Source organism: Bactrocera dorsalis, chromosome 3 (assembly GCF_023373825.1).
Source record: "Bactrocera dorsalis isolate Fly_Bdor chromosome 3, ASM2337382v1, whole genome shotgun sequence".
NCBI classification, from domain to species: domain Eukaryota; kingdom Metazoa; phylum Arthropoda; class Insecta; order Diptera; family Tephritidae; genus Bactrocera; species Bactrocera dorsalis.
The window spans coordinates 70,758,166-70,784,647 of NC_064305.1; the positions used below are offsets into that span (position 1 = coordinate 70,758,166).

The 26,482-nt window shown below is 32.1% G+C and overlaps 1 protein-coding gene across 3 annotated transcripts; it reads right to left on the reverse strand.

Moving 5' to 3' along the window:
• Positions 1 to 26,482, reverse strand: LOC105227282 (14-3-3 protein zeta). Of its 3 annotated transcripts, none has more exons than XM_049451654.1 (7): positions 26,334 to 26,482; positions 9,724 to 9,922; positions 9,538 to 9,651; positions 8,282 to 8,408; positions 5,539 to 5,662; positions 4,082 to 4,245; positions 1 to 2,012 (listed from the first exon to the last, which is right to left on the reverse strand). In XM_049451654.1, the coding sequence occupies exons 2-7, from the start codon at positions 9,783 to 9,785 to the stop codon at positions 1,857 to 1,859; spliced, it is 747 nt and encodes a 248-aa protein (XP_049307611.1). In that variant the 5' UTR covers positions 9,786 to 9,922; positions 26,334 to 26,482; the 3' UTR covers positions 1 to 1,856. The 3 variants fall into 3 exon arrangements, with proteins under 3 accessions (XP_049307611.1, XP_011204836.1, XP_011204835.1); XM_011206534.4 differs by lacking the exon at positions 4,082 to 4,245 and adding an exon at positions 5,022 to 5,185 and having other exon boundaries at positions 25,907 to 26,442; XM_011206533.4 differs by lacking the exons at positions 4,082 to 4,245; positions 26,334 to 26,482 and adding exons at positions 5,022 to 5,185; positions 11,052 to 11,090.

Here is a 26,482-nt window from a genome sequence, read left to right on the forward strand (position 1 = left end):
TATATAACGTAATAACGTTGTTTTATTTAAAAATTATAGAAATCATCGTTTATACTTTTCTTTGACAAAACAATTTTGGAAGGGAATAAAAACGAATTGGCATGCCGTAAAAATTGTTCGAGGAAGCGTCTAACGGGATTACGCCATACAACTTTGAACGCACAAACGCGTACACATTCAAACACGCTTGACGCGTGTGTTGTTGTTTTTCATTTTTTTCTTTTGTGTAAAAGTTTCGCTACAATATTTGTATGTATTGGTACTCTTTTCATTTCAGCCGTTTAGTTTTGTAATGATTTCAAACAAAAAATTGGCAGAAAATGTGCATTCAAACAGGGTTGCAATAGTCTTACATTAAAAAAAAAAGTGAGAAAACGCTTTGACACGCATTTACCTTTTTCATTTTGCGTTGACACATGCATTTCATGCTCAAGTGCACCTTTTCTTTTCCTTTTTGTTGTTGTTGTTTTTTTTGTTTTAAGGTACGTACAAAATTTGGAAAACGAAACGAGAATGACTTTTTGGTTAATATAAAAAAACAAAATCAAATTATTTATTAAAAAAAATAATAAATAATATATAATGCTCTGCCTAACAAAATTTACGCTTTTGTAGCTTTTGATGATATAGTTTCATTTAAATATATGTATGCTTATCGATCATAATTATTGCAGTTTTTGCGAATTTTGCTCTTCTTGCTTGCTTTTTGGTTCTGTTCTCGGCTGGTTGTTTGTTGCTGATGTTGTTGTTGTTGTGGTTGAAACGGTCACTGTTTCACAGTTTCTCTGACAAAAACTGCTTCAAGTTATACATATTGTTGTTGTTGGTGGTGGTGAACTGTACTGTTGAATGGCAAAACACACTTTGAATTTTGTATACTTCGCGCGCATCATATGCAACAACAAAAAGAAATTTGAAAAAATTCCAAAGTTTTCCAAAACATTTGCCTTCCTGCGCTTCGCTTGCTACATGCATTATATAGGGCGTGGCAATAACCAACAAACGGCCTGCGTTACTCACGACGAGCGCAGTGTGACGGAGCAGGAAAAACGCATTTGCTGCCGCTGAAATTAAGTAATTTACAAACCACAAGTGGTTTTGGTGGCCGCAAGCAAACAGATTGGCGCTTTTCTCACAACTCACCGCGCCGCACTGTGCTCCTTTTGCGCACACACATCATGCATAATAAATACACATATCAGCTATGTAATTACTCATGTACGTATGTATGTGTGCATGCAATGTTGTGCAACGAATGCAAACGAATTTCGAAATTCGCACAAGACTTTCGACTTTCTGCGAATCGCTTTTATTGCTAACTTGTTGCTGTCATGCATTTCGTCGCTTGTCGACTCAACACGATTATGTGCTTTGAATGTGGAGGAAATCACATTTGAAATTTTTGCGTTTCTTTTCGTTTATTCATGATTCGAGTCAAACACAAGATTGCTCTGCATTTAGCTCGGGAGTTGATTTGGCTTCTTCTCGAAAGTTGCATTCAAATGGTGTTCTGCTATTACTGACTGCAGCTATTCTGCTTATTGCCTGTGGTGGTTGTTGCTGTTGCATCTTGCAGTTTCACCGCACTTGCATTTGAAATGAATTTGGTTTTCTTGTTGCTGTTGTTTTGAAATTTAGTTTATATTTTTATGTAGCTTCTGCCTCTGTTTCACACTATTTGAAGATTTTGTTTTTGTTTTGCTTTAAATTTTGCTTGCTGTTCTGTTGTTGTTGTTCTTGTTATGCTTTTGTTTCTGTACTTCTCTCTTGCTGTTGTTGTTGTATTTGTTTTGTTTTTGTTTTTTATTTTTTTAATTATTATATTTGCATAGTCAAAAGGAAACAATTTAGTTTGGTTAGTTGTCACCACCCTCCTGTGGTTCATCGCCATCCCCTTGCGTATCCGACGTCCAGAGGGTCAAGTTGTCTCTCAACAATTGCATAATCAGCGTTGAGTCTTTGTATGAGTCCTCGTTGAGTGTATCCAGTTCGGCTATCGCGTCATCGAACGCCTAAAAGACGATTGTTGATTGTACAACAACAAATAAAAATATATATTTTAGTACATATGTATGTATATATATAAAGAGAGAGTATATCAATTCGTTCAAAGCAAGCAAATTGATTATATTATATATAATTACGAAAATCACAGAAAATTCGAAGCATTTCAATCCAAAAGCAACCAATTATAGAAATTTGTATGTTTATAAGTTGCATGTATTGCATATATTTATGCATTTTTATTAGTAAAAATATATAATTTATTTCTTTGTTTCAGCTGTGTTTAGCTAACAAAAAAAACAACGAAAAATATATAGATTTAAAACACGTTACATCATCAATCATCAAGTCAAATATGCAAGAATTTCCCTGCCTGGGATTTAGGAGCCTACAAGCGCTATGCGTGTATGAAAGAACACACAGAATTCGACTGTCATGGCGGGGTTTAGAAAGCATTTTTTAGGCAAACGGGATTTTCTTCGGCAACACAGCAAAAAAAAGTTGATAAGTTAACCATTTAAATATGTACATATCTATTATTAAGTACAAATATATAATTATAAGTACTTTTTGTATGTATATGTATAATAAAAGTTAAAGTCGAGAACCTAAACAATTATTGAATGAACTAAAACTCGAAGTATTATTACTTAAAAGCTCCATAGCGCCAAAATATAATTGGGTTAAAGGTTCTTTTTTAGGTTATGGAGAAAAATTTAAATTCTTTAGCGTGGGGTTGGAGCTGGAATGGATGTTACAATTGTCTCTGGCTGCTCATAAATATGGTGAAGTGGCAAAAATCACAAACGAAATCTGTTTTTACATTAACAGTTGAGAAAAGCTTATAGCTTATACGGGGTTACAAATAATGCATTAAAAATAACTGAATTCACATTTGAATAAAATAAATTTATATTTAAATTCATAAAATCTTAATTTAAAATAATTTTTAATTTCTTAATACCGGATTGGCGAAAAAAAAATAAACCCAAATACGAAATTAAAAAAAATCCAAATGCAGGATTGGAAAACCAAAAAATTATACAATTAAATGATTTATATTTTATCAGTTTTTAATTCTGATTTTCGGATTTTTACTGTTTAAAAAATGAAATAAATGATCAACTTTAAATTTTTACACTAGAACATTGAAATATAAATTTTTAATGCCAAAATCAGAATTAAAATATTCAAATTAAAATTTAATTAAAAAATTATAATTTAAAAAATTAAAAATCTAATTTCGGAAATAAAAAATTAAGATTTTATTAAAAATTAAAGGTTAAGTAATTAAAAATTGAAATTTTGAATTTTAAGATCAAAACTTAAATCAAATTAAAAAATATAAAATTATAAACTTTCAATTTTTAAATCTCAAATGAAAATTTTATTTTTAACCCCAAAATCAGAATAAAAAAATTAAAATTGAAATTTAATTAAAAAGAAAATAATTATAAAAATTAAAAATCTAATTTCGGAATTAAAAATTTAAGATTTTTTTAAATTAAATTTGAAAAATAAAAATTTATGGTTAAGTAATTAAAAATTGAAATTTATAAATTAAAAATTAAAGATTAAGTAATTAAAAATTGAAATTTATAAATTAAAAATTAAAGAATAAGTAATTAAAAATTTAAATATTATTTTGAACCCACAATGTTGGCATTAAAAATTGAAACTCTACTTTTTAAAATTTTTATTTAATTTAAAAATTTGCAACCCTGCGTTTAGTAAAGCAAAATAGCACACAAAAAATATGAATTATGATAAAACATTTGCAAAATTCCACTTTCAAGAAAAATTTATGTGTTACGTTGAAAAAAAAAACAGTTAAAACAATTAGTATGCTTAACAGCCATTACTTCTTATTAGGTATGTTCAATTTAGGCAGGGAGCGGGTTGCGTGGTAGATTCGAGCGAACATCAAAAGCCTTCATAAATAGAATAAGGTATACATACATACAAAAATATGTTTTGTTATGAATTAATCAAAAAATCGACAAAGGCTAGCAGAAAAGTTATTAATTTGTTAATTATTCACGTTCAAGTAACATAAAAACACAATCTTCAGTTCAACCTGTTTGGCCAAGTGGCAAGCCCGCGCCGGCGAATTGATAATTTCATAATAGAATACGGAAAAGTTGAGGGCGAGGCCTAAACGTATCGGATGTGTTGGCTGCATTTTGCCTTTAGCAATATCGAATGCCTCCTGATAGGCCTTTTTCGAATCCTCAACCACGCCTGGTAAATAGCCAAGTCACAATGAATTAGAGTAGTCACGCAAACATTTTTGTTTTTTTGTTTATTGTGGAAAGTGAAACACGTTGTTTTCAGGTTTTCATAATATTTTGATTGATTTGTGCGTGCAAATATAGGTGTGAAGTTGTATATAGTAGCACACGAACGGAGGAGGAGTAATTGAGAGCAGAAAATTGATGAGCAGATGAGTAGGTAATGAAAAGAAAAAATAGATGAAAATTACTTATTAAAAAACAATGTGCAATGAAATTTCACTTACGTTTAAAAAAAAAAAACAAAAAAAAGAAGCGACAAAAAAGTTGGTTAAGCAGCAACAAGAGATAACTTTGGTAAATTTATAAAGAAAAATAATTAAAATTATATAGATATTTTTTTCTTTTTAATTATAAAAAAAAAAATCATAAAAAAAATTTTAGAGGGTTCAATAACTATAGCTGCCTCTTAGGAACCATTTGCAACCTATTTTTTGTATATGTAACCTAATTATTAACCGTAATATAAACAGCTATAGATTTCTACTAATTCCAAATCATTATATGTAGACTATTTAACGCAGAAGATTTGGTTTTGAGCAATTGATGATGTGTCATGTTTAAACTATGTCTTTTTTTGTTTTTTCAATTTTTTTCATTGAGCCTGTGGAGCCACACTGGATTCCTACAACACTTCAAGATACATAAGTATTTTTTGTTTGTTTGAAATGCTTGAATTTTCCATTTTTTCGTTTGTATTCAAACTGTATTTGTGCATATATTAACCTGTTTGGCCAGTTGGCAAGCTTTGTCTGGAGAATTCAGAATCTCATAATAGAAGACTGAAAAGTTTAGTGCGAGACCCAACCGGATTGGATGTGTTGGCTGCATTTTTCCCTTGCTAATTTCAAATGCATCCTGGTAGGCGGTTTGGGAGTCGTCTACAACGGCTGTTTACACGACGCAGCGTTTCAAATAATTTTTTTTTAGTGATGTAGACATTTTTTGTTTGTTTCATGGTTATACAATTTTTTGTTTGTTTGGAGGGATAAAAAAATTAAATTAATATTAGTATTTTCCAATGGATTCATTTGTAAAATTAGATTATTTTTCTCATAATGTAAGTACTGTAAATGGCGGATATAATGTAGAGGTTAAGAGTGGAAGATGTGGTTTTGTTGGTTTTAAAGTGACATTTTCGGGACGGATGGCAGGTTTTGGATATGTGGTATAGGAATGTGTTTGAACAGTATTACAATACCGCATAACCGAAATGGAATATAAACTAGCATCGAATACTTACTGTTGCGTGCGTCTCCTGTGGCCACCTCAGCTAAATACCTGTAATAATCTCCCTTCATTTTCAGGTAGAAAACCTTGCTTTCTGGATTGCTGGCTTTTGGAATAAGGTGTTTGTCGAGAAGACCCTGTAAATAAAATTTAACAAAAATATTATGATTATAGAACTTGTATATATAAATAATTGTATGCATACTTTCTTATGACATTAATTGTTTGTTTGTTTATTAATTTGTTTGTTTTCGAAGGAAATATGCCAGAAGAGACTACAGTTGTGAAAAACTAATTGGCACCAATGTATATTTTGGTCTCAAATCTTTATCTACCATTGAGATGAAGAGAGTATTATAAAAATAGGAGAGTGAAAAAGAGTTTATTTAATAGGAAACCAATTTGTTTGTCACCAGAGTTGCAGAAATCTCAATTTCTTTCTTTTTCTCCCGAAAAGCTTTCATGAAAAAAATATTACAACTGCTATTAGCAGCCTGGGCCGTTTCCTTTTTACCACCTACTTTTAAATTTAAGAGCGACATATAAAGCTTACAGTAGAAATTTCAGTCAATATAGATATTTAACACGCTGAATTGTCAACTTAGACACCTACTTTCGAAACTTTACACTATGCTGCTGGAAAAGCAAATTAGTCCTTTAAAATTTTAATGACTTAAATTTGACACGCGCCTGTCATTACAGCACACAAGCTGATGGGCGTAGCGTATCGTGTTGATGGAGCCTTAATGAGCACAATGGCATCATATGGGCAGCATCCTTGAAGCAATAAAAAAAAATTCCGACACACACATATGTGAAGGTATGTAATTGAATTCCCTTAACCCCGAAATGTGTGTACGCGTGATTAATTGCCAGCATATTGATCACACTTCGCCCTTGCAGCAGCGCCGGTATGAAAATGAAAATTATTGTGGGCTAAGGGTGGGAGTGAAAAGCAACAATTTACTGTACAAATGGTGGGTTGGCGAGCAAGCGACAGGGTAAATATAAGATAAAAGCAATATACAGAATACCGCTTCACGCATGCTCGAGCATTAACAACAGCTCAAACAATCTGCATACACATACAAGTGTATGTATACATAAATAAATTTTAAGTTTTTCACACAGCAGATTTATGTATGTAATGCTTTTAAAAGGCAGTTAGGTGTGGTATGGAGCACGATTTCAGGCCACCTGCTCATCAACACTTCCCAGTGGACTGGACTCAGTGACATAGTACACTTTCATTTTCTTTGCTAGAGCACGCCCAACGACCTATTTCACAGCTGATTAACTATCAAAGGCGTAAAATTGATTATCTATTAAGTACAACGTGTTATAAATATGCTTTGGGACATTTGAGAGCAGCAACACACACATACGCACAAGCATATAAACAATGGCAGCTTGCGATAAAAGTAATTGCTGTCGATTTCATAATAACGACCAAAAGCAAGAATACATAAACTCGGCTATTTGTTAAACAAATTTCTTGGACAACAAATGCCTAAACAGACTTATGCGTGGTGTACTTTTCATTTACGATAAGCCAAAGCTCCACTAAAAGGGCAATAAAAACGTCAAACGTATATAATGCAAGTGACAGTGCAAAGTAGAAAGAGCGAATATACAAGAAAAAAAAAGAAAAATATGAAAACTGTTAGACACAGGAGAGGCAGGAAAATTAAATGCGCAGAAAAGCACTTAAAAATAGCCGTTGTGCTCTCGGTATCGATTGAATTTCAATTTGTGCTATTAAAAGCGCTGCTACAGAGGCGTTGGAAATATGGCGTCAAACACGAGCACTTATAACACAGCGACCACGAACCACCAACCAAGCAATGCGCGCGCGACATGCAGAAGAGAAGGCAAGAAGGCCAGGTAGGCAGGCAGTGGGGCAACAAAGGCATTATAGCCACATTAAATAACGAAATCGAAAGCAAATTCTAATGGACATTATTGCATTAGACACACAGCGGAGCAGCAACAGCAAACAAAGAATATTGCACTTGAATATGTTAGCGGACTGTGGCAAAGTGAGACGAGTTTGGTACGAACGTGACATTGCTCACATACAGACATGCAAATATAACACAAATTTTACTGCCGACGCTTTTAATGATACCCCTACAATCATTGTACTTGCCACAATGCCACCTAAACCTATACATAGCGACACACAAGTGTGTGCATGGGAGTGTTCAAAGGCAAATTCGAAGAGAGAAAGAAGTGCCTTTGTTTTTACACTTCCGTATGGCATATTGCTACCATTGGGTGGTGGTGCTGGTGGCAGTAAGGTGGCATGTCATTTACCCGTTGTTAAGCACTAGCCAAATGCGCCATTTGCTCCGGCATTTTATATCGTTTTTTTTATGTTTTTTTACTCGTGCAAATCGAAGTACAGGGGTATGGGCGCGCGGGTATATTGCTTTTATTGCTATTTCAATTACCGCCTAGCATTCACATTCACCTCCAATTTAATCGACTTATTGTTAATGTCAACAACGAGTCGATACATAAGTATATTATAGCAACTCCACTCGATGATAGCACGATTGCTGTGCATTAAAGATTTTACTATCAAATTTAAACATAAATTTAATGCTTTTAAAACAATTGGCATACCACTTTTAATTTGCACTAACAAAGGCTAATTTGAAAATTATTTCATAGTCAATTAAGCTGTTTGTCTCATATGGCGTTAATATTACGCTTAAAAATATTGCTTTCGAAATATGGAGCCGTAAACTTACCAAAACTTCGTAACAAATTTCCCTCAGTTCCTTCTCCACGCGCTCTCTGTACTCGCGGGCGAGCTGTTGTTTTCTGGCGGAGGATTCAGTTTTTTGTTCGATCGATGAAATAACTCTCCATGATGATCTAAAATGTGATATGATAATTAATTATTAATAATATTTTAAAAAAATTTAATTAATTAAATATAATATAATTTAATTTAATTTATTATTGATATTAATTAAATATATCAATTAATTAATTAAAAATTTTGTTAAAAATAGTATTTCAATTATTTATTATTTAAAATTTTAAAATAATTTAAGAGGTTACATGATTTTCACGGCTTCAAAAAAGTTGTTTATTGACGTATTTAATTATATTGCCCTTAATTGTTGATACGAGTAATAGTTCTGAAGACACTAACTTGGAAATATGAAATCTTAATGAAATTTTACACAGGCCTTCGATAGATAATTTACAAGGTCTTTAACGAAGTATTTTTTTTGTGTTCAATTACAAATAAATATTTAAAAAACAAAAAAAAGTCGAGAAATTTTCACCAAAATTTTAATTTTTTGTAAAAACGTCTGCCAAACATATAATTTTCAGTTTTTTGTTTTTCCTTCGTCAAATACCTACTTTATGGTCTTAATTTAAGACGATTTTTTTCTTTTTACTTTTGAAGATGCTATAAGAACCGAACCTGCTGTCAACGCGGAAACAACTTTTTTCGAGGGACTGCCCATATCATCCGGTTCTACGTACCGGAATTGATCCGAATTTTATCCGGCCAAAGGCTGTTATTTCGGATATCTAACCCCGCTTAGATTGGTAAGTTGTTATAGCCAAGATTTCAAAATTCTCTTTCAAGAAGTTCATAAAACCGTTGTGAAATATAAAATATATCATTATTTATATTAAAAAATTTCAATAGTTCCTTTTCGGCTCGAGGAAACCCATGTAACCCCTTAAATATAAAAATTGTTGCACAACTCAAATATGACGCACATAAATTGCTTATATCAGAACTTTGCGAAACGATATACTCATGCATACAGCACACAACCATAAAGTTAATAGTAAACTATGGAATTTTTTTAAATTTAAAATGTGTTGAAATCAACTAAATTTAGGCATGGCTAATGCTACTATTTCCTTTATAAATTATGTGAAGTCACTTGCTATATATGAATACACATACATAACCACACATAAACAATTTTGTAACTTTATCTTATCAATATACAACAGTTAGGCAAAAATGACATACCGGCGGGCACCAACAACATTTTTGTATGCAACGGAGAGTAAATTTCTTTCTTCATTTGACAGTTCAACACCTGTTTCTGTGACTGATTTCATAGCCTGGGCCATGTCATCGTATCTGGAAATAAAGCAAATATTTATTAATTAAAATGTTAAAAAAATGTCTGTGAATTTTATTAGAGTTACCAACCTTTCAGATTGTTCGGCCAATTTTGCCTTTTGAACCAATTCCTCTTTGTCGACTGTTGACATTTTGATGTGTTGTTTTTTTGTTTGCTTAACAAGAGCTTAAAGAAAATAACTGAAGCTGGGTTTTTCTTATCAAACCGCCAAGAGAGATTACAACGCAGGGTTTCTAAAACTGAATGCGCCGCTCACAGTGTGACTATCTGCAAGTAATTTAGAAGAGTACACAAATTAATCAGTAAAAATATAAGTAAACACATCTAAAATATTTTGCTTTGAAGAAAGTGTACGAAATCTACTAATTATACAACCGTTAACTTTGTTTGCTCACTCAATTAAGTTGTAGACTAAAAGGATTTAACATTTTAACAAAAGTTACTAGTAGTGACGAAGCGAAATTGCCTAAATTCCGCAAATAACCACAGAATCGGCAAATTTACGCGGCGCGCTCAAAATGCACAAACATGTACACACATACATACATACATACACATAGAAGCGACGATATTAATTTAAATAAAACTAATTAGAAATTCATAATTAAAAGCGCACAAATCCCCGAAGCAATGAAACAAATTACGCCGCAGTGAATACGCGGCATGTGCGCTGTGTTGGCAAGCACCGAGGGCGGTGACAACCGTAAGTAAAGTCGGCGAATTTTATGCGTCAGTAGCCGCTGGGTAAAGAGTTCATAAGGCCAAAGTAAATACGCCACCGCCAGTCATACTTATTTATTTACGCTAGAATATATAGCGGCACAAGAGCATTAGTTAGTGCGCTTGGCCTTGAAGCGCATAAGGATCATTAGCACAATGTCAAAGAATGCGCTGACGTGCGTGCCGTGCCCCGTTAGCATTTATTTAACCGGTATGGCGAGACCGAAATTCGTGTAACTTCAAAGCATTCAAGCTTTTATTAGCTTAAAATTGTTTGTAATTGCAAAGTTGAGGCAAAATTAAATTTCATTTGCGAAATAAGGTGAAATGACGTGAAGGAGATTTTTTTGGAGCGAAATTATGGAAAGTTGTTTTGTAATAGCTTGCTAATTGAAGTACAAAAAAGTTTAGAAAAATATTGCACTTTAATATTTTTAACAATATTTCATAAATTAATTTATAAAATTTATGTTTTATTGCCGTATTAAACCTCATAGATGCCAAAGTGTAACAAATCTTAGATTTTCAATTAGAAACTCCAACACCTAGAACAATTTCACACATTAAGCCATTATCAACTCTTCTTCGTTTACGAATTTAAATCATTTGTAAAAACAGCACACAATATGTATTTCACAAATCATACCCGAGGAGAGCAATACTTGACAACACTCACCGCTGGAATACCGTGGCCTACAAGAAATGAATTTAGGGCAGACTACACGCTAACTGGTCGGCAAGCAAGCTTGCAAGCCTGAAAGCTTATCAGCAATAATTTTAATGTCACACAAACACATATATTTTCATCACATACATATACATATGTATGTATTTTACGGCTACACGCCAGTTTCGCGGCATGCGAACGCGATTGCATAATCACGGACGTCAAGAGCAGATTACAAGTGCTACGCTGTTGGTTAACTTATTTCTCTTTTCTTTTAATATTTATAACCAAGACTTGATAAGCGTTGGGGGCGCAGCAACAGCAGTAGAAGATGGGTCGGCCGGGAGCGCCCAAATGAATAGAACGCAAGCTAGCCAACGTAACAGATTTGCATATGAAAGCGGTAGGTAGCTGTGAAAAAGGCGACATTGAAGCCGTTGTTGATCTGATAGCGCGAAAAATCAACATGCAAAAAATACACCAGCACAATGCAATGGAAAATTATTAGCTAGGTGACCTTAATTAAAGCAGCATCAACACTACTTTCACTTTCATGTATCCTTTCAACGCAGCGGCTTCATTTAATTTACATGAAAAAGGCTTAATGCTGTTGCGATAAGGGTGTAATCATGCCGACGCCCCAAGTCCAGTTGACCTTTGATTATTTTAAACAATTACGCACACACAGTTACTCGCAGCGACAGGAGAAATTCATTTTAAGTGAAAATTTCATTAATGCAACAAAAAAGCAAAAAAAAAAAGAAAACCTTTACGCCCGTGTAGTTGGGTGGAGTGGGTTGTTGGATCCGATCCTGAAATATTTACGTTGTTGTTGTGTTGAACCGCAACGGAGGCGGCAACCAAGCAATGCAGCGGCAACAAGCATTTTAACATAATTAAAAGTTTTGCAATGGTTGCAAAAAGTTGCCACAATTAAAAATAACAGTACTCAACAACGAAACAGACAGAATGAAGAAGAAGCGAAAGCAGAACTTGTGGATGTGGTGATATCAACGCTAATTGCAGTTTACACAAATGCTGAAAAGTTTCATTCCAAAGCATTGCAGGCGTAAATGCGTGATAAACAAAAACCTTATGAGGAAAATTTAACAACTCTGTGAGTTGTTAGTGAAATAAAGTTAAATGGCAATTTTAATTTCAATTTAAACGAACTTAAGCTTTTTAACGCAAACGACAAATAAAAAAATTACCAGACTGCTAGATTTGGCTTATTTGGTTAGCCAAATACATTTCCACGAATGTTAAATGGAAACTTTAATGTTGGTGACACCTGATAGGGGTAGATAATGTTAATATGCATGCACCAGCGTTATCAGCTGTATGTAATCTAAGTAGCGGAACTGACGTCGCTGATAAGTACATTGTATGTATGTTTGTACTTATGTAGATTTTTATTGAAGAAAACAACTGTTTTAAATAACTGCGTAGTTGAGTTATTTAGCTTGTAGTCAAGTCAGGGCGAATGGGTCATAAAACATAGTTAGAAAATGTGTAGAGCAGTAAAAATATACGACAGTGAAACGTTATTTATTAGAAGCAATGGCAAAAACGTCAGACTTAAACAAGAACAAAGATTAGCTTAAGCTATAATACCCTTCACAAATAAAAAAGCTTCAATACGAAAACAACTTTTGAACGGTTGCTTTGTTGGTTTGTTTGGGTGAAAAGAGCTTCTCCCAAGCGGGCCAGTTCCTATATGATCAGGTATCCAGATGTCATTAACGAATTACATACAAAAGGTTTCGTTTTTGCTTGCTTGCATAACTCTCGCAATGAGACTGAGTATTGCCGCTTGGCTTAATTGCCGTTTATCTATTCACTAAGATCTTTATGGACTTGCTGGTTGCAGCAGAAGCTCACTTGGCACCTTCTGTTATGCCCACAATTTCCGCCTAAAAGACACATTTTAGTCATTTAGTTTGAACCTGCTGTGTACTGAAAAATTTTTTGAAGAATTTAATTGTTTATGTGTACCATCTATGGCTGTGTCGTAACAAAACATAGTGTTGATCAATTAGCAGCAATAATGACAATATAAAATGACATATGTATGTCAGACGTGTGGCCACATGTGCATATGACTGATTGGCTTTTGAGTACAAAACGAAACTTTTCTATAAATATTAAATGTGAAAAAATAGTAGTTTATATTAAATGTCAAAATAGATATAGTGTTATAAATGCAAATTCATGAAGTCGATAGCTATCGGTATTCGAAACGACTTCCTTCACAATATACTATATGTACATATATGTATATGCGATTTGATTGATTTGATTTGATTGCTTGCTAACACTTGCCAATTAGTTTTAAGTGAAATATTAAATCAGTCTTAATCAGATATCAGCGTAAGTTATTAAATAACTTTATGACTGCATTTTGATTGATGAAAGTGGGCTCTTGCAAGCGTACTAGGGCGAATGTGAAGTTTATTGCTAATCGAAATTAAACAGTTCAATCGATAATCAGCATATATCGGTCAAAAGTATGAGTATTTGAAGATTTTTTTGTTATTTTGTACGAATAAATAAAACAAAAGTAAAAAAAAACAAAATAAAACGAAAATTAAAAAAAAATAATAATAATTTAAAAAAAAATAAACAAAAAATAATTTAAAAAAAATAAACAAAAAATAATTAAAAAAAATAAAAAAAAATAATTAAAAAAAAATAAAAAAAATATAACAAACATTAAAAAACATCCTAAAAGAACACAAAATACATAAAAAAAGTTCACTTAAAAAAAATTCAGGATTAAAATATATGTATCTTAAAAAACATAAAATGCATAAAAAATAATAAAAATAAACACAAAAACCCACGAAAAAAATATATCTCAATATCCCACTTTGCACAATTTCTCACAGTGTACACACTCTACAACACGCGTGTTGTCTCATATTTACCAATACAATATTTGGGCAGCCATTCGATTGCGATTTGAATGGGTCGCAAGGCCAGAAATATAAACAGTAAAACATTTACCGAATCGCTACAACGTTTAATTTATTTGTGTTGACACAGCTACGCATAATTGCTCAAATTGGGCACAAACCACGAACGAATTTGTGTCCATACTTCTAGCATGCAATACAAATAATAATAATGCATGGAAAATAACGTTATGCTTAAAAGTATAAAGGAAATGGGTGTAGCGAAAAAATGTTACCTTAATTGAATATTTAGAAACCAACGAAATCTATCTATTTTCAAAATTTACTGCATGCAAAAAGCTTTTAGGTGAATCAACACTACATTTTCGCGTTTGTTTACTACTCACTTAAGTTTTGGTTACTATACACTTAAGTTTAAGTTATTATGCACTTAAGTTTTGCTTACTATTTGCTATAGCTGCTAAGAAAGGTGCCGATAAAAGTAATATTTAAGGAGTTTATTTCAACTTAATCCAACGGTGATTACAGTGGGTCATATTGAGCAAATAGTGCAAAAATTACTTTTAGATTTAGAAGCAGTTTTTCTGAAGAAAATTATTTACAACTGTTAAACTTAAATGTAGAAAAAACGTGGGCTTTGTGTCTCTTTGTTTACTTTCAGAGCGCTTCCTTTTAACATGAAAACACATAAAATTTTCTATATTGCGTAATAAAGTTAGTGCTTTTTATTGAAAATAAAAAAAAATATATGTAATACAATTGAAACATATAATACAATTAAGCAAATATCATACAAGGAACAAAACCAATAAAAAAAATATGACCGCAAACATTATACGGCGGCATTCAAAGCGAGTGAGAGAGAAACTCCAACTTTTGTGCACAAAAACGACACTCAGTTGGCACACAGCAACTCACTGCATGAAGCACTCCAATGGCTCAGCACCTATTAGGGCCATTAGGGCCACGACGTTATTTTATTTCAGTATGCGTTGATTTGTTATTTACAGCTGCAGTGATACAAATAAAAATAGAAAATACGAAAATAACCATGCACACATACAGAACACTATGCAAACAACAACAACAAATGCAATGCAGAACAAATTACAAGTCGAGTAGCTAAAAAAAAATCTTTTATGTATAGTATATGTATATAGTATGTAAGTTGCAGTGGAGTCGCTAACATAGCGATGGCTGCAAGCGATAGGTGTAAAGGGCAAAGGAGAAAATTTTGCTGGACAAAGCTTGTATGCTTGTGTGCGCGCATAGCAACTAACTGGCTGTCAGTTGAATAGGTGGTTAGGGTGTTGCAAAGCGCACAAAAACAAGCAACTAATAAAAATGAGGCTACCACAAGAAAAATTGTGGCATCGCAGCCAACACTGCAATGCTGGCGAGGTGACGTGACGCCACACTGGTGGCACACTTATCCCCAGATGGCGTTGGCTATGGCATTGGATGACTCACACTGTTTGTTGGTGGTGCGACCACTTCCAACCAAGCAACCAACCACAAATACAACGCAATAATGCAGTAATGAAAAGAAAAACCCAAAGCAAAAGCAACAGCAATGGCAATATGCAACGAGTTGTGGAGAAACTAAAAACGAAAAAATTCCGCAACATGGAAAACAAAACGCAAATACAAATACATATACATATATAGAACGCAGCAGACAAAAATGTGTATACTAATGAATGCAACTTTTGCTAGTTAACAGCGTTGTTAGCAGTTTTCACAAGGGAACCACCCAAACCAACTTTGCTCTGTTCAGACAGCACCACTTAGCGAACCGGCGAAACAGCCAACTATTTCACCGGCTAACGAGTAAACGAACGAATAGTGCAGCCAAGTTGCATTGTTTGTACAGTATGGCGTACACTTGTGTGCAAAGGTAATCAATACTGTATTGTGTGTAGTATTTAGTTGTCGTTGTAGCTATAGTTGTAAATGTTGTTGCTGGCAAACCGAAAACAATGTAATGTTATGGGCGCGCAGTGGAAAAACTGATACGAATCGAATTGGAATGGCGAAATTGTAAAACCAAATAAAGGACAATACAGTGCAATCGGCGAACAGCAACGGGGGAGTGGCGCAATGTCATTGAATACTTAACAGTCAATAATAAGGCGGAAATAAATCCAACTGTAATTGAAAATTAGAAATCATTACAGTTATAACAGAATGTTAAATATTAAAAAAAAAGTAACGGTATATGAAAACAAGGAAAAAACGTTAATTTCGGTTCCATCGAAGCTGCATATAATACGCTGCACAAATAAATTTATTTTCCCAACCAGAACTTTTGATCCATCAGTTTGTATGGCAGCTACATATATGCTACAGTAGTCCGATCTGAATAATTCATTCGAAGATTGTAGCTTTATCCTGGACAATGATCTATGTAAAATTTCTTGACGATAATTTGTCAAATAAATAAGTTGTCCATACAGGGATTTGAGTTGAATCAAATAGTTTGTATGGCAGCTTTGTACATCCTAGGTGGTAGTGGTCCGATAACCGGCTATTTAACATACATATGTACATATAACCAGTATTTTGGGGAGCAAAGGAATATACATGATTTTAGATCGATAGCTCAAAAACTGAAGACTGGCGGATGTACAGACAGATACATGGAGCTCATCATGCTGATCAATTATATATACATATGTATAAGTATATAACTTTTATAAGGTATCCTACGTTTTCCTCGGGGTGCTACAAAATTTGTGGCAAACTTGTTATACACAGTTCAGGTTATAAACAATAAACAACGATCGACAAAAATATATTCAACAACAGTAACGAGCGAACTCGTGTTGCTAAGCTCAAAATATGTATTATCAAGTATTATAAGCATTATTATTAGTAGTCGGTACAATATATTAATTTTTTGCATTTCTCAGACACATTTCGCACTTCATTTCACGATTCAATGACACATACTCGCAAAACATTACAGTCTACAAACATACATACTATGTGAAGGCTATCAAAAATGGAGATCGGAAATTGTATTAACTCATTGAAGCAGAGCAATGAGCCATAGAGCAAGCAGAAAAGTCTGAGTGCCATTGGGCCAACGTAATTTCCACAAACAGTATTACAGTGAACACAACCACGGAATTCAGCGTTGAGTCATCCAGCGGCAGTCACTCAGTCAGTCGGTTGTCGGTTATTGCTCTGCTTAATATTAATTTACAAACATACAAATGTACATGTGCAAATATATTATATTGTATAAAACTACATATACATATATATTTGCAATATTATAAGCATGTGCGAATTCATATTAAATTGAACTGAGCAATGAGAGGCACACACAACAGCAATCGGCTGCATGATCACTTTCGGTGGGCGGCTGCACAAAAAAAAAAAAAAAACAACAAAACAAAGTCGACTAAAGCTAGCGAATATAAGTCATGCCTCAAACAGGAAGTATGAATAAACGAGTGCATGTGTGTAAGCAGTATTATTATTTACGATACACACCAACATGAATTTTTTTGACAGAAAACGAATTCAATCATAAATAGTGAGTAGCAAATTTTCAAGTGGTCTATTTTCGTAAGTGTTTTGCACAGTTAGCAAAAGCTAACAGTATACCGTGTAGCTGTGACAGAATTAGTCACCAAATTGATTAGCATAAAAATGCGAAATACGTATGTTTGTAATTTGGATTTCGAAAGTTAAAGTCAATATATAATGAATGTATATGAATGTATGTACGTATGTGTTTACGCGCCATTTCATTATTTCTTAATTTATTTATTAATTTTTTTTTTTGCAAACGTCACATGAAGTTTCACTTTTTTCCCTAAAAACAGGATTTAACATAAAATTCAATTTAAACCGTGCCTAAACCATATTTTTTCGGCCTGAGATTTTTCGCATTTTTTTTAGATTTAGTAAATCTAAAACTTAAAAAAATTTGATTCTAATACAAAATTCTATAAAGGTCTCACTAATTTTTTCCATAAAAGCATTCCTTTATAAGTTATAAGCAGTTCAAGTTATACATGAAATGGCATGTGCATTCATGCAAGTGACTTTTGCATTATGTGTTGCTTATACGCCATGGTATACATAGTATGAATGCTCAATTCACGATGAGTTGCCAAAAAGAAATCAACAACCAAATAGCGAGCACGTGCCTATACAAATGAAACATTTTTGCACTTTAGTTAATTGGCGATTTTAGGGAAATTTCACAAAGAATTTGGCACATAGCTTTATGGCATTTATTTTGCTATCGATTCGAACTTAGGCAATTAGCGGTCATTTGCAATGAATTGTTACACGAAAACAAAAACGAAAATATGCAAAAACCATTGATGGCGCAAAAAAAGGTATTTAAGTATGCTCTCTATCGTTGTTGTAAAGACAAATAGCTTATTTTGTAAAGCGTTTCCAACAGTAAACCGGTTAAATTGCTAAACTTTTAGGTTATCGGTTATATCTCAAAAATACCGCTACAAATGAGCATTTAATGTGTCGTAAATAATATGTAATTTTGTATAGGTAAAATGGAGCAATTTCTTCCAAGAAACGCAAATCAATCAAATAATAATTATTATGCACGCACAGCAAAGGGTTCATTGGCTTCATCACAGGCAGTAGTAGTTTCAAGCACGAGGCACTACATATTTTTCGACACTAGTACAGTATACTCTCGAAAAGTAAATCGATTGGTATTTTGGGTAATTTACTTTTTCGAATAATTTACTTTTCCAAATATATACATAAATTATCTGTTTTTATAATATTAAATGCATTTTTAAACTTAAAAAATTCATTCATTTATTTGCTTCAATAAAACATATGGATTTACATGAAAAACATATGTATTTATTATGAAGAGAAAAAATTTTGAATATTCTTTTGTTTTTTTTCTTTTGCAATATATATTTTCTGACCATTTACATATGTACATATCTCAAAGTTTATTTACTAAATAGACACGATAAACAAGAGAGAAAGTGTTTTTGCAACATCGTAAAAAACGCTGCTTGCTTCGTTTCGAATTTTTTATCACACTCTCTGAAAAGTAAATTAAAAAATTTACTTTTTCGAGGTGCATGTGTAATCTTAAAGGTGATTTACTTTTCCGCGATTATTTACTTTCTGAGAATTTACTTTTCGAGAGTATACTGTATTTCTAGCAAAGTCAGTGCGGTCATTCAAGCGATTACATACATTTGACTAATCGGTAGAGACCGGCCGGCCGGCAAGACTCATATATGTATATACTATATATTGAGGGAGCCACACAGAAGAGCAGAGCACATTGTATACGGAGAACCATAACTCAATCATATGTAAGTATGTACATATATACAAGAAAAGCCGCTCGTGGCAAAGTAGCGAACACTAACGTATCGTCATACTCGCTCAAGCTCATGATAATGATCAACACTATTGTAGGCTATGCACGATCGGCGCGCCATTTCGATTATATTTGTAAATTCTTCGTAGACATTTGTGTCATTCACGAAACGACTACTTTAATAGCGCTAAAGACAGAAGCACATAATCAGCATACTTATTAGTACATAAATTTATATATGTAAATACAAACAGCGCATAAGGCTTTTACACTTGTTCGTATGAATATGTTAATAAGCATTATCTAATAAGTTTTACAAGAAACCAAGCGCCAAATTTCGTTTATCGCTCATAATAAATAATTGAAATTGCGTTAATTTGTATGCGGTGCTACGTTGCTTACAGAAATATGCGATTAAGTGTATGAATGTATTAAACAAAATGTGTTGAATTAACGCCTGTGGAATGTGTGTTGTTACATACATACATACACGTTTATATTCATAAGAAAATAATCACGCATATATACCATATGCATAAATATATGTACATACATATAACATATGTATATTTATATACAAATTTATGCATAAGTAATTTTTCATGTCTAATAAATATGTGCGTCTGCGTGTGGGTGGCTGCTATGTTGCCTCAAATTATCTCTCACTAACCAGCTCACCTCAACTCCCCTTGGCCCGCTCATCAACTTTTTTATTGTGTAGTCTTCGATTTGCTGCTGCTATTTGTTGTTGTATGCTTAGTGTGTGTATGGTATTTTATGTGAAATAAATGTATAGAATATTAATGCTGTTGGCTGTCAGTTAATTTTGGCAAAGCAATTCCTTTTCGCCTTTTAATTACCGTGTACAATTTAAATGCGTTGAAGCATAAACTTGCTGAATATATGCATAAATAATTGATAATATTTGTGGGGTTTTCTAAATAATTGAGTGACTTAACAATATATTATATTATATAAAATTCTATTAATGAAACTTACTACCCTTTTCCACGCGTTTTTTTAATTTTTTACAAGTTTTCAGCGATTCGACGAATAAAAAAAAAACAAAAAAAAATTTAGTATTTAAAACCAAAAGTATGTAATTAATACGAATATTAAATGATTAAAAAGCAGACAAATTATTTAAAAAATAAAATAAAATATATTAAAAAAAAAAGTATTTGAAAGACATAAAAGTATTAAAAAAATAAAAAAGTATTTAAAAAATACAAAAAAAAAGTATTTAATAAAAAATAAAAAAGTACTTAAAAAATAAGAAATTATTTAAAAAAATACAAAAAAAAAGTATTTAATAAAAAATTTAAAAAACTAAAAGTTTTTTAAAAAAATAAAAGACTATTTAAAAAAAATTAAAAAATTATTTAAAAATAAAAAAAGTATTAAAACAAAAATATATTAAAAAAATTAAAAAAAGTATTTAAAAAATAAAAACAAAGTAATAAAAAAGCATAAAAACACACTATACGAGCTATTTCCGACTTTTTCTAGCTGTTATTTAAAAAATTTTATGATTTTTCGTTCATTCGATTCTTCTAAAACTTTCCACATAAAACTAAATACGATAAATACTGTCCATTTTCATCAACAACTGTAATTAGTAGATTTTCCGATGAACAAACAAATAATTGCGTTGGTTTCTCGATAAACATGTGTGTACACAAAGACAAACAAAGCCAGAATATATTTATTAACGAATGCTGACGTAATGTGCATATTTTTATATGCACACATGCATATAAATTTTTTGTTTAAATTTAAGGCAAGTGGAAGTAAGTAAATGAATAATTGAATAAAAAAATCCAAAGTGCTTGAGCAGCAAACGAACAATATATGGCTGTAGTAATTGAAGAACCCAAATATGCAACGAATATTTATACATACATACAATAATTGTAGGTTTGTGCATACATACATATAAATGTATGTACGAGAAACTGTGTGTAGGTACTTAAAATATTGCGCACTTGACATTCAAAAAATCGACGGCGACAAACAAAATAATGTAATAATGAACCAGCCACAAAAAAGTGGAAGAAATAACATGCTGATAGGCGTAAATGCCGATTTGACTTGTAATAAAAGCACATCAAGCGAGGAAAAAATTAAAAAAAAAAATCGTCAAGCTTTTATTACCACGTTACCGTATTTATTTTTTGCACACAAAATTATGTATGTATATATAAAAAATCGGCTTCGAAGTTCTGAAAGCGCGCGACTTTTGCTTAACAATTTAAAAGCGTACATAAAAAATGAAAATGAATGCCCGACGAACCAGTAATGCTATATGAAACCGACGTTTATGTGTTTACAGCAACACACACAGCACATTCTAAAACTCGCGCCTCTAATGACGGCCTAGTGAATGACATTGCATACAATGCGAAATGCCATAAAATATTAAAGCATAACATGAGGTAGGGTTCACAAAAAGTGGAAGGGCACCATTTACTTTTACGTGCGCTTAGAAAATTCCAGAAAGCAGTAAATAATGAAAATGAAATTGAAAGTAAATAAGTACCTACTTAACACACCGCAAGTAGGAAAGTAACGAAAGGTGATTTAAAAAATGGCTGTTATGAAAACAGTGTACAAATTGCAATAACAATGAGCTCGGAAAATTGCGGTTATTACTGTCAAGTTTAGCTGATAAGATATAATTATTATTTCGTAAATATCGAAAGCTTGGGTAAAGACTACGAATGTCTTTCGGAAAGTAATGCTTGCAAAATATTTAAAGGAAATATTTTTTTTGTTGTGTTGATATATTTTTTGAACATTTGCGCCATTCACCTTTTGTAAAAAAATAAGAATAGTACTATTCATTTACTCAATAGCTTGCAGAATTATAAAAAAAAATAACAATTCTTAATGAAAATATTTATTTTTCAATACATTATTTGATAAAAATTATTATGAAATGAAAAATTTTAAAAATAAATGAAATAAAATATAATAAATAAATATATTAAAAAAAATATTTAGATTTAAATAACATAAAAAATATAAAATTATTGAAATAAAACAAAAATAAATAATATTTTTTTCAAGGTTTATAATAACAAATTTTAATGGAAATATTTAAAGAAACGGTTAAAAGTAAAAAGAGATTAAAATAAAAATTATTAAAAAAAAAAATAAAAAAATAAAATAATAAATAATATTAAACAAAAAAAATAAATTTTATGAATAAATATTTAGATTAAAATAACATAAAAAATAAATATGTAAATAAATTAAAAATCAAAATAAAATAATATTTTGTTCAAGGTTTATATTGACAAATTTTAGTGTAAATATTTAATGAAACGGTTTAAAATTTTCTTTCAAGGTTTATATTGACAAATTTTAGTGTAAATATTTAATGAAACGGTTTAAAATTTTCTTTTCTTTTAACTGAAAAATAATTTAAAAAAGAAAAAGAATTAAGAAAAGATTATTTTCCAATTAAATTAATTATCATGGCGCCTACACGGCTGAATATTATTTACTTGGCAGCAAATTTGCATCTCTCAACCGTACCAAAATGGCTGATAAGAAACCTTAAGGCCTCTTAAGAAGTCTACAGCGAAAACTTACTACATATAATATATGTATGTATACAAATGTACCTTTGTATGTTTTGGTAAGTTTAACAAACGAATGTCGTCTTCATAGCACACGCGACATCGCGTCTATTAAAATGTTTTGCCAAATTTTCATTTCGAATGCAAAAGCAAATATCAAAAGAAAATTAGCAGATGGAAAGAGCAAACAGAAAGAAGAAAAAAATAAGGATGAAAATGAATTTGACGTTGCTAAGCGAAACTTTTCAAAAATTTAGGTGAAGGCAAAGGTGCTATATGCGCCTCAGACAAACATATATAAAGGCGGTTATAGGCAAGAACATGGCCAAGAACAACAGGGTGGTGGGTAAAACGACTGAATTTGGTAGAACAAATAAATGTCGAAAAATAAGCAAATGAATTAAAAAAGTTTTAAGGCGCCGAAAGGACGGCGAGGACGTTGAGAAAAGACACACATTCATACACGCATACATACTTATGTACATAATAAGCTGGCGACGGCGACGGCGACGACTTGAATTGAAAGGAATGGTTGAGTAAACTCAAACTCAATTCAGCCACCTCCTCATATACATATGTATATCTCATATACATATACAAATGAAAGTATATTTGTGTTATGTATGTAAGCCAATAAAATATAAATCAAGCGTAAAAAGGAAAATCTCAAATACATGAGATGACAAGACAGAATCAGCGATAAATAAAACAATATATATTTTACAAATATATTTGTATATCACCGCAAACAAAATCTATGCTAATAATAATGTGCCACCCACACACTGAGGTGCAAGCTCGTCTAACTAATTTCGGCACGCACCGAACGGAAATGCGCAGGTAATTAAGAAGTTTGTCGAACACCAGCGTTGCATTTGCAAAACATATACATACATACGCACGTGAATAAGTATAAGTAATCAGAAGAAAATTACACCCACCCATTGACCGGGCTTTCAAAAAAACATCAAATACACAAAATGCGTGGTAAGCAGAAAAGTTGGGCGTTGAAGGATTTGTGTGTATGTACGTTTGTGGCATGGAGGATGGCGGTGCAGAAAAGCAATTCGTTGACTTTCTTTAGTTTCGTTGCGCTGATATATTTGAATTGGTGAACTCTGCGTAAAAAGGTTGACGAAATCTCATTACAAGTTCAAAAGGCACGTTGCCACCGACGAACAAAGGAGTCAACGTCTGGGAATACACAGCAAATGGTAATGACATTATAAATATGGCGATTTAGATGCTCCAGGTTAAAAAGGTTCGTCGCAACCCACACTGTGACAAATGTAAAAGCTTTCTAAATATATGTATGTGTGTACAATAAATTGATAGCAATTACTAAAGTGAAAAGTTCCAACAATATATTTCACAAAGTAAACAAAAGGATATGCTGTCAAATTGTATGGAGTTGCCATTGATAAATTATGCTTAGAAACTACAAATAAGGGGCAAACATATTTGTATGCAAACAAGTAAGAATTATTTGAGTATTATTCATAATTTATGTAAAACATTTTTTTTATTTAATTATATTGCTTGTGTAATAGATTTTATATATTTTTCTTTGTGTGCTTTTGCTTGGTTTGTTTCTCCATGACGGCAGAGTACCGCATTGCAGCACTATCATCACCACCACTATATATGTACATATATTGTACTACGTACGTGTGCCTGTATATATGCATTATGTGCAGTGATGCATCATAACGCAGCGGCGCGCATTCTTTCTGCATATATCATAAATTTATAATTAAAACTAAATGCAGGAGAATATAAAAGCGCATTATAACGAGCGAAGCAAATGGTTCTAATAAAATGTTTATTAATAAGCCAAAAGTATCAAAAGATGAGAGAAGTTTTCGTAAATGCTGCGTGGTGATGCTTTGGAGAGTAAAAGCATATTTATTTTGATGTGAGTGGCAAAAGTGGAGTAGAAAATTCATTGAAGATATAAAAACTGGCGTAATTTGAGAAATAAATGAACGCTAACAGCTGGAAAAATCTAATTAGAAATATTTCGGACGAAAACATAAAATTACTAATCAACATATCGTCACCTAAAATGCAAAATAACGTAACATCAAGCCAAGGAATAACGATTAATAGAACCAACTTATATTGAAACAAAATTTGAGTTTTGGTTATAAAATGGTTATATATTGGTTATATCTGATAGCGGAAGCTGTCAATTTTTTTTATGATACGTTATTTTGCATTTTTGGTGACAATATAGTAATTCTTAAATTAGTAATAGAAAAAGTTATATTGTACTAATTTCCTTTACAAATTTCATTTGCTTTTTACGTATTTTACTTAAAAAATTGTTTATTCTTATCGCTTACGCATATGGCAACACACCCTTGACCTCCACGGCATGTGACAAACAAGCGAAAATTTATAAAACTATAAAGTCAAATAAAAGATAACTGGCGTCACGCTAATGAAATGCGAAGGAGTGCCAGCAATGTTTGCTGATACAACTGACGGGTTAACTGAACGTATAGTGGCGTAGCAAACAAGAAAATACTGGAGTTTACGCAAAAGTGGGTGCGTTTTGTCAAAAAAGAAAGTATTGCGTCTAAATTGCTGCTATTTCGGAAACTTTTTTATAAAATATATATATATATATGTATGCGTTTATATGTTTATCAAATGTTGACAAAATATAAATTATAGACTTTTTCAAATATTATATACAAATAAATTTCCAAACATGACCTAAAATGTAATAAAATTACAAATTTTAATAGCATAACGCACATTTCGGACAGCCGTAGCAACATTTATGAAATAAAATTAATAGTTGAAGCCACAATTCGAACTCTAGCTAACACCTGCTTAATTAATTTGTTAAATACACAGAAAATTCACATTTGAAGGACAATTTCAACTTGGCAATATCGTCATAATTATTTTACTTTCACAAGCTACAAAAGGAAGCTGATAAAAACAATTTCTCCATTAAAAAAGATACTTCCTTAAACATAAGTTTGTATATATGCTATTCTCCAATTATTTTCTTTTTACCTTAACTAACTTATAGTTGTATAAATGTGTATAAGTATGTAGGTATGCTTTTCTCCAATATTTCTACTGCTCCTAATCTAAGCAAAAATGCAACGCCTAACAAATCCAATTACGAATTTAGCTGCAGAACGAGCCAACACAGATGTTGCAGATTCTGCGGCACAAAATTGCAAGACACTGCCGCCGCGTTCAAATAGTTTACACGTTTTCACGTCTTTTCACAAATCAATATGTGGATTTTCTACTACTTTGCCAACACTTTTTACTTTATGGCTTGCTTTTAGTCTTAGTTGTTACACACTTCGCAAATGTGAAAAATTTCACACTGCAACCAAATCGAATAAGTGTCTTTGTGTATTTATATGTGAATGTTTGATTACTCTTTACTTTTTTTCTTTGTTTGCAGAATAAATTTAATGGTACTGACTTTTTCTTTATAATTTGCTATTTTGCGTTCACGCAACACCGACAAGAAACATGCTAACACGCTTCTCACCGCAACTTAACTACCAACATGCCAATTGGCCAAATTGGAGTTGAGCATCAAAAACGCAAACGCCGAATGAACCTCGGCAA

Excerpts from the sequence above, each read along its gene's own strand:
- LOC105227282 (XM_049451654.1), bottom strand. The coding sequence starts at position 9,785 with ATGTCAACAGTCGACAAAGAGGAATTGGTTCAAAAGGCAAAATTGGCC. Across the intron at positions 8,409-9,537 it reads AATGTTGTTGGTGCCCGCCG|ATCATCATGGAGAGTTATTT; the intron begins GTATGTCATTTT and ends ATCACATTTTAG. Across the intron at positions 2,013-4,081 it reads CTTGCCACTTGGCCAAACAG|GCGTTCGATGACGCGATAGC; the intron begins GTTGAACTGAAG and ends ATCGTCTTTTAG.